This window comes from Euphorbia lathyris, chromosome 4, assembly GCF_963576675.1.
Source record: "Euphorbia lathyris chromosome 4, ddEupLath1.1, whole genome shotgun sequence".
NCBI lineage: Eukaryota > Viridiplantae > Streptophyta > Magnoliopsida > Malpighiales > Euphorbiaceae > Euphorbia > Euphorbia lathyris.
In genome coordinates this window covers 54,931,234-54,940,907 of record NC_088913.1, presented here as the reverse complement: position 1 = coordinate 54,940,907, position 9,674 = coordinate 54,931,234, and the positions used below count along the sequence as shown (strand labels likewise).

The 9,674-nt window shown below is 33.8% G+C and overlaps 1 protein-coding gene across 1 annotated transcript; it reads right to left on the bottom strand.

Moving 5' to 3' along the window:
• Nucleotides 1-784: 784 nt before the first annotated feature.
• On the bottom strand, nt 785-6,232 carry LOC136226394 (ABC transporter I family member 6, chloroplastic). The gene is made up of 6 exons (XM_066014862.1): nt 5,819-6,232; nt 5,599-5,649; nt 4,923-5,144; nt 3,957-4,079; nt 3,619-3,795; nt 785-1,140 (listed from the first exon to the last, which is right to left on the bottom strand). Exons 1-6 carry the CDS (start codon nt 6,146-6,148, stop codon nt 1,054-1,056), a joined length of 990 nt encoding a protein of 329 aa, XP_065870934.1. The 5' UTR covers nt 6,149-6,232; the 3' UTR covers nt 785-1,053.
• Nucleotides 6,233-9,674: the final 3,442 nt, after the last annotated feature.

The window sequence follows — 9,674 nt, the reverse complement described above, 5'->3', positions numbered from 1 at the left end:
ATATAAACTCCTCATATAAATCACCATCTAAGAAATCATTCTTAACATCAAGTTGATGAAGTGCTCAATTATAAGTAGCAAACGAGAAAATGAATAAACGAACTGAAGTTAGTATGGCAACATGGGAGAATGTGTCGAAATAATCAATGCCATATACATGAGTATACAGTATACCCTTTGGTCACCAAGCGAGCATTTAACCAAGCAACAGAACTATAAGGGTTCATTTTCATAGTAAACACCCATTTACGACCAATAACTTTCTTTTGAGTTGGTTAATTTCTTCCTCCATTGCTTCTTGTCAACCAGAATGAGCCAAGGCTTCAAAAAATGGATGATGGACTACAATTGAATCTAAAAAAGCTACAACGAACTTAGAAAATATGAAGACCCTGTTTGGCAAATAGCTGTTAGTTAATTACCTTTTTGGTTAGCTGATTTGACTAGCAGATTTGACTAGTTGATAAACTTGTTTGGTAAAACTTGACTGATTACTAATAGCTGTTTATATAAAATGACAAATAAGTACATTGTTATTTTATGACTATTTTATTTGGGGTTTAAAGGGTAGTAATTAAGGGTAAAAATGTCCATCAAAAGAGATGGAGCAATAAGCTAATTGAAAAAACTCCTAACATTAGCTTTTTCAAAATTAGATTTTTGGACCCAATAAACTCTTTCAAACCGCTATTCACCAAACACCACTATTAGAAGTTTGACTAGTCAAAACCTCTAAAGTGGCTCAAACCTCTAATTTTACCTCAAAAAGTGAAAACCAGAAACAAGAAAGAAAAACCACAACTCATTTTTATTTTATCTTACAGTGCGCCGTTATCAGGAAGAAGTTACAGATATGTGATACATTTTTCTGTCCGTTAAAATGCTCTCAGTATCACATAATAATTAAAAATAAATAAAAATACATGGAATACTCTTTCATGTTAGAGTGGTGCAGGAAGGCTCTTTTCATCTAGAAGTAATCCTGAAGGCCCGGCCCATGCCTCTCCAAATTAAATGAGACTCAAGGCAAAGGAGAGTACCTCTTAGGAGCAGTTACGAGGGAGATATTGCTTTATAACCTTCTTTTTCAAGCATCTTTGCTATAGATATATCGCCTGTCCTTACAATTTTCCCATCCTCCTACAACACAAGTAAACAATTAGGACTTCTATGTGCTCTTAAACAACTTAAACAGTAGTAGATTCAAGAGTTTCAAACATAGCTAATAAACATCACAGCAAGATCTATGATGTTTATTATGAGAAGAGCTCTTAGTTCCGTAGTCGTGACTGTTTAAATGGATACTTCCATGTGCCTACAACCTAAGCACAATTCATATATATATATACCATCAAGGAATGATCTCTTCATCTTCTTAAACCTTGAGCATATATCCTGAAATCTGCTTCTTACAAGTTAAGTTATCCAGCAATTTGGTTGAAACACATTTACAAGCTTGAAGAACTACCAAGCAATAATCTATTAGATTGAAGAACTCAAAGAACTATTACACTTCTAATGAAATGGAAAAACAAAGATAGAATAATGAATTGAGCCTAAACTCAATCCCCACAGGAAGATATTCTTCCCTCCCTACTCAAAGAGCAGAGCGTAATTCTTCGAATGAGCCAAACAACATGATATGTGCATACCCTTTCCTTCTCTCCCTACAGCTATATATATACTAACTACCACTCTTTCTTCACTAATCAGACCCTAAACCACGTGTCTCTCAATTCCCATATTACCCTTGTGCCTATTAGCATATTCTCTATCAGCGAGGCCCTGTTTAAAAGGCTCTCGCCTTGTGCGCCTCGGAGCCTGAATCAAGACGCGCCTCTGTTTTCACTAGGGTTTTTTTCTTTTTCTTTTTTACTGTTTTGTGATCTAATTGAAATAAAATTAATCTTAACTCTTGATTTAAATAAGAATGTCAAGACAACTAAATGTAAAAAGAATAGAGAGGGATTAAGAGCAGTCACGTAAAGAAGAGTCTCTCCCACTACACTCAAATAGAAACTGCGACAGACACATAGAAGAATATCAAGTGACAATGAATGGTTATTAGTTTAGTATTATTTTTTTATGCGGTTTTGTTTTGTTTGTGTGGTCATAAGTGTGTTTTTGGTTTATGTTTTAACTAGTAAAAGAGTATTTTTTTCTAAATTTTCTGCGCCTCGTGTTGCTCAGTCGCGCTCCTTGCGTTGCACCTTGAGCCTAGGCTCCAACTATGTTTTCACGAGACAGGAAGTCAGGGAGTAACTTATTTTTTCCATCCCACCTTGTCAGGGTAGAAAATTAGAGATGCATTCAAATAAGACCTAATCTCACATGACTATCCTTATCCTAACTATTGATCTTGCCGCCCAAACATCCAACAGTAACTAATTTAACTATTCATGATAGTTGACATGTTTAAAGACCACAAGTTTATGATCCATGCAAATCACTAAATAAATAGCAGTATCAAACCTAAAACTAAAAAGTTTCTCATTGCAAATGAAGAGATATTTAACATAAGTCTTTTTTCCATTTACTTGAAATTTTATGTACAAAAATAAGATTGAAATTTCTGTACGAAAGATAAGAGAGCATAGCCCATCTTTGAACCCCTGAATTCCTAAAGTTTTTACATTTTTTTTTGCGTATATACACACACACATGTCATTGGTGAGTTTCTTTTTATGCCAAAGAAAATTTACGTTCAACAGAAAATACATAATTTTCAGATTGTCATATTAATTATATTAAATAAGATACATGTTTGTATGAAGCGCTTATTTATCACCACTTTACATAATTAGAGTTTCTCGTCCAACTAATGGTTTTTCCAAAAATGAAGTTAACAAATTACTACAGAAGAATTTTAATAATTAACTAGCGGCAGTTATGGCCTAATTATTCATCTCTTATATTTTCTAAATAAATTCTTATTTGACTTATGGTAGATGAAGTTCAATACACAAGGGCTTCAAAGCAAATGTTACCAAAAAAAGGTAGTAGGATTAATTTGGTTCTGAAATGCTGTCAGCTTAAGCTCCTCTTTTGCTAGCTGCTGCTTTTCTTTCAATCATAGGGATGGTAATAGTGTAGCTTAACTTTTAGCTGACTGGGCAAAGAACTTTAGCTCTCCAATTGTTATTATGGAGGATTGCCCTGCTCTCCCGCTTGGGATTTGGTTTGTAATGTCCTGTCTTTTGGTTTAATTGAAGCTATTTTCCGTAAAGAGAGAGAAAAGAAATGCATGATGTGGAACAGGTTGTGCCATGTTCACCCAATATGGCATATTTATTCAATGGATTATTATAGTTATTGAACGTTTTAAATATGCGGAGGCTTTAACAAATTTCAGTAATTATATCATGTAAGTAGTGACCCTAACACTAATATACTCATTTGATATGACGGAAGGGCAAATTACCACGCTGATATTTCAACTTTGGGTTGTGTCTTCTAAATGGTGAAAACAATTGGTCACCTTACAAATGTAACCCATATAAGGATCATGCAACTAAGAGATTCTCTAGAATTATAGATGATTAAAAACTTCATGGATAAAATTCTTTCCTCATTACCTGAAGCTCTATTCACATTTTTAAGCTTTTTGAAAATATTTACCATGATGTGGATATAAGTCGGCTTTATGAATTCCAGAAGTCGTAGATAATGTGTAATCATCAAAACAGAGTTCTTTTCTGTCAAGATCCCATTCACTGCTTTTGCAACATCTTTGAGTGCATCAATATCCAATCCTGAATCAATTTCATCTAATATGGCCATGTCTGCACCTAGAACCTACAATACATATGAGCACATTATACATTGGAGAAAGAATGTCCAAAAGTTCATCAATATTAAACTCCTGGAATTAACTAATATATGTATGCATAAAGAAGAACAGCAAGAACTCTGAGTAAATAAAAGCACATATAGATAAAAAAAATACTAAACATTACCGCAAGTTGCAAAATCTCATTTCGCTTTCTTTCACCACCACTGAACCCTTCATTTACATTTCTATTAAGAAAGTCACTCTTCATGTTCACAAGCTCAAGTTTCGGAAACAGATAAGAATAAAACTGCAATAGGCCAATAGCAAAAGCATATATCAGTTCTTTAATCAATCTGCACTGTTTACTTAGGCCAATTTGTTCGCCTATTTGGAAGCAAACTGCATCTGAAGATTCAGTTATAACAAATAGCAGAAAATTAGTGTTTCAGAATGTTATTTTTATGGAAAGTGGAATCCAGAGGCAAGGAAACAACCAAATAATTAGGTGATCGAAAACCTTATATGCATATTTGTATCTTGAGTCAAGTTTGCTTCGGCCAAATTATTAGAGCTCCATTTTGTAAAATGGCATTATCATACAGGAAATAGAACAGAAGAGACATAAAATAGAGCAGCAGACTCTTCAATGAACAACATCACCATGGTGAATTTTATGAGTGTGCATTTGTGCAGATGAGCTCGTCCATCATGTGAGGCTGTGTGCATGTGAACAGTCATAGCTAGTATGCCTCATAGAGTCATAGTTGTAAGATGAAAATGATTTTTGACTCATCAACTAAACACGCTCCTTATCACTAGACGAGGCATGCATGTAAACAGTAGCCTGAATAGCTCTTGTGTAGCCTTCTTTTTTAATCGCCCCCTCCCTCCCTCCTTTTCTGTTCCAGAAAATAAAGTATCTATTCCCACACAATTATATATTAACATATTACCAATACAATCTTTTGTTATGAGCTGCTGCAGCATTTTTTTATTACTTTTTTTTTTACCAAAGCTCATCCCCTGTTTTTATGCACAAGATGAATGTATCTTCATACATAGACAACATGAATAAGAATATAAGAAGAGGAACTGCACTATCGCACACAATGTTATATTGATGACGTCCCAGCATGTCAAGTAGGTATACCTCAATTGGCCCAAGCTCTGGCAGACCAAGTTTTCTTCTCCGGGCATTGTATGCCATATTAAGGAAGTCGATATTGTTCACACCTGGGATCTCAACAGGGGATTGGAAGCTCATAAACAAACCAGCAAGAGATCTTTCCTCTGGCTCCATATCAAGTAAATCCTCCCCTTTAAAGACAACGCTGCCTCCAGTCACCTCATAATCTGGATGGCCAACAAGAACCTACGATGTATAAGGCCCCATAAGAGTATTTTGATTAAGAGAACGAAGAATCAAGTCCATCACTAAAATAATAATAACAACTTGCAGGATCTCCTTGAGAAATTGGCCTATCATGTAAAACTTGGTGCCTTCTTCCTGAATTTGTATTATAGGATCTATGATATATAAAAGTGACTGCACTTTAGCCAAAACTAAACTAGCCATCAAGTTTGAACAATTTTAGTCGTTTCCCTTTTAAAACGTAAAGACAATTCAGCATATTTCACACATAGGCCAGTTATCATAATTTTAAGAAAAAAGGCTACAGCCCTGTTCGAGTAAGCCTGTTTTATGCCTCATTGGCAATATTCTCATGGCCATTATATAGATACCAAGTTATGTGAAGAAGAAACAAACTTAGAATCAAATCTGCAAAGCAATTGATAATGTTCATGATGAAACTTAGCCCACTAACCTTGGAAAAAGTGCTCTTCCCGGAACCGTTCTTTCCCATCACAGCATGAATCTTAGCAGAAAAAAAAAACACATAATAACTTTAGGCCGATATATTAATTGAGATTTAAGAGTAGATATCATAATTGTGAAGCCAGTGAGAGAGTAGAATAAATGAAACATGAGGAATCTGCAAGAGAATTCCGAGTAAATTGTAGGGATTGGGAATTCAATTTTCTCACCTCTCCTTCATGGACAACAAGGTTTACGCCCTTGAGAATCTCCTGCCTGGATTCAGCAATAACCGCAGTTAAATTTTTGACTTCAAGTAGAGGTATTTTCTCTGAATCGAGGGCGCTGGTACCGGAAGCCTCAATTGGATGAAGAGCGGAGAGGGCGGCGGAGACGAGATGAAGAGACGAGCGGCGATAATTGGAACGGGAACGAAGAGAGCAGGGAGTGACAGGATGAGTAAATAAATGAATATGAAGGGGGGAAGATTTGAGTTGAGGAGGAGAAGAGAGTAGGGAAGGAGGAGAAGAAGATGAGAGATTGAAAGGGAGGACGGCCATTGTAGGAGCAACAGTGAGTAGCAAAAACAGTAAGATTGAATGTAGACAAGTTAAAGGTGGGACTTTCTTTGATTGGTGAAAGGGCGGTTATTAATATTATACGATGTTCAAAGAAGGCGAGCTTTAATTTATTACTACAATAAGGAAAATGACAACGCAAACTAGGGATGACAACGGTATTTTACCAATTTTAATAGTCTCCGAATAGCTTAAATCCCATTTGAGCCCTTTAACTTATACACACAAATCAATTGGGTCCTCATCCATCAAAAACACCAACCAACACATTATCCTCTTTTGGCTAACTAACATTTAGCTTTAATATTGCTAGGAGACAAAACTGGGTCAAATAGGAGATCCATTTACATATTTAGATTAATTATCCAATCCATTACATAATTAAACTGTTTTTAGCGAGTTTCCTAAAATACCCTTTATATATATAGCACTTAGAAATTTCTTACTCTTTCTTCTTTCTCTCTTCCGTTTTACTTCGTATTTTTTGCAAAATGTAAAACCTGCGAAGCTAATCGTTTTAAAATCATGAAATTTACTTCACATTTTTCGCAAACTGCGAAGCCTACGAAGGTAATACTACTTCGTAGAATGACTTTTTCTTCGCAGTTTTCACCACATGTGAAGTAAAAGTCACGTTCTTAAGTACTATATTATCTTCGCAGACTTCGTAAATTGCGAAAAATCTTGTGGTATAATATTCAAATCATAACAACAAGGGTGCAACAATCATTCTAACATTAAAATCATAACATTATCAAAATTTACAACAAGATTGCAACAATAATTATAATGTTAAAATCATAACATTATCAAATTTTACAACAAGATTGCAATAATAATTCAAACTCTGAACCCTAAACCACAGGAATTTGCTTCCAGGTTTTACATAAGCAAGAAAAATCGGCAGCGTCGTACAGAATCAATAGCTTTTGAGATGATAATTGTGATTTTTTTTTTCTTTTCAAGAAAGAATTCAAGAAAAATCAGTAGGTTCACCATCCTAATCACCTTTCACTGTTATTGTTGCTCTTGTATTCAAGATAAACGGATCACTATGATTGATGCTTTTATATTCAACCTTCACAAAAATTAAGTAAGTTTAGGGAAATAGTGAAAAAAACGCTTCATAAAGAGAGAATACGCGAATTCTGCGAACAGAAAATCACCAGAAAAGGGTGATTTTGATTCGCAAAATGCGATTCTGAGAAGACTATGAAGAGAAAAACAAGTTGAAAAAGACTATGAAGTTGATCCTGGATGGAGTAAATTCTCGTTGTTGTGCCAAAAACAGTTTCAAGTACTGTTTACTATTGCTCTATCATGATCTATGATATTGAAGATGCAAATTTAAATTTCTCTAATGTACTTCTTGATTGTAATTTTTTAATTATTCACGTCGAGATATAATATTTTTCCTATGATGAAACAATTATCTTTTTCTTTCTAAAAAAACACATTTTCTTCTTTTCAATTAGTCAATTAACCGCCTATTATAAACAATGTCATACATATTAAATTAACTTCCGTGAAAAGAGATATTGGTACTAACAATTTTGATGACTTTTTGTAGGTCCTCAAGTTATTAAAATAGGTTATCGCGTCATAATCATGTTATGTATATTTACATATTAATATGGTTATATATATTATAAATAACATAAATAATAACCATATCAAACGGGCTGTCTCTGTAAATCTGAAATTAACATCACTAGTCCCAATATTACATTTTTCTAATTACTTTGTTGAATTTCTGTTTTCTGTTGTTCCTGGACTGAACCTCATTGCCCCAACTTGTGTATTCCTTTATTGGCTCTCTTCTATTTGAGCTTATTGAACTTGATGATCTTCACAATCATAAGAAACTCATTTTTCTTTACTGGTACACTCTAATTCATTCTCAACTTCTCCAACATTATTACTATTTAGTATTTTCTTCTTCTTCCTCACCCTCAACACGTAAAACAACTATTTTGATTGATAGTATCAGATCATCAATAACAAAACATTTTTTGTGGGATACAAATACTCACCCCGAGCTTCAATGCATTTGTCGGAAATTGTCAATTTAAATAACATCAACCTTTCTTTATTTCCCTAATAAACAAATACTTACAACTATAGAATTCTCCTTCCGACCCTTTTTCTAATTACAGAGCTTCTTTACATAATCAGTTTTTCTTTTTTGGCATACATGGTTTCCTCTTTCTTTCCTACATCGTGAATCTAAAAGATGAGGAATAAAATTAGTGCCAAAATGGATTAACTTCTTATTCCTTTGATAAACTATTTGGTCTTCTCTCATCAATTATGGCTTGCCTTGTTCAAATACCAAATTCCTTAGCAATTTCAATTCTACCTTATTTCTCTGGGTAAATTACATTAAAGGTACCTGAATTATACTCCAGTTCACACTTTGGTACCTAGATTACATTTCGTCCCAAAAATATACCTTAAGTATGGATAACTGGACAATTTAATAATTTTAACCGGCAATACCCAGTCAAATCGAATTTGAATATTTATTTGAATATTTTTAAGAGCTTGACTCTTTAGTTGATAAACTTTAATTAAAAATTAAGAAAACTCATTCTCTCTCCTTTGAATCTTTCTCTTTCCCCGTGTCTTCTTTTTCTCTCTCTTCTTAAATCTGTTTCTCTGTGCCATTGTTTCTCTCTTTTCTCAATTCGAATAGATTCAGAAAATCTTCAACAATTTTTAATCTCAATTTGCTGTGGCTACTTTCAAATTTGGAGATGAAAAGGTTTGATTTATTTCAGACGGAACGGGATATGTCCAGAAAAGAAAAGGATGGAAATTCCTCTTGATCATTTTTAGAGAGAGAAAGGAAATGGAAGAGAGAGAAACAAAGGAAAATATAAAAAAGAGGAAGAACAACTGTTGTTACTGTCTAAGTTGAGAAAAATTATTGCTAAATTTGTAGTATTCCAAGTTGAGAAAAATTGCTGCTAAATTCACCATATGCCAACAATTCTCCACTAACATGGGATATAAAAATAATTAGGAGGTATTCTAGATATTTAAAGTACAAATGTTGTTGGATGAAGACACCATTAAATAACACTAAGAGATTCATGATTTAGAATATATATGAGTTAGAGATATACAAAATTTTCTTAAAATTATAACTCAAAACAATGTATCTACGTGTGAAACTGATCAAAGTACCAGTGTTCTAGGAATAGAAAGTGTTTTTATGAACTTTTTGTTGGGAATTAATAACCATGATAGCCATGAGAATTAGAATTTGGGAATTAACAAATTCATGGCAGCCATTGATGAGAATGAGAGAGAAAGAGATTTGGAGGAGAGAGACAAAAAGAAAAAGAGAGAGAAACGTAAAAAGAGTGAAAAAAGATACAAAGAGATAACATATTTTTTAATTAATTTAAGGGTATAATAGTCTTTTGTAGGTTTGTAAGTTTAAAATGGGTCCCATTATTTGTGTAAAAGTGGTCAAATAGTCGTTGACCAGTTGTTTACCGGA

Excerpts from the sequence above, each read along its gene's own strand:
- LOC136226394 (XM_066014862.1), bottom strand. The coding sequence starts at position 6,148 with ATGGCCGTCCTCCCTTTCAATCTCTCATCTTCTTCTCCTCCTTCCCTA. Across the intron at positions 5,145-5,598 it reads GGAAGAGCACTTTTTCCAAG|GTTCTTGTTGGCCATCCAGA; the intron begins GTTAGTGGGCTA and ends TATACATCGTAG. Across the intron at positions 4,080-4,922 it reads CAGAGCTTGGGCCAATTGAG|TTTTATTCTTATCTGTTTCC; the intron begins GTATACCTACTT and ends GGCCTATTGCAG.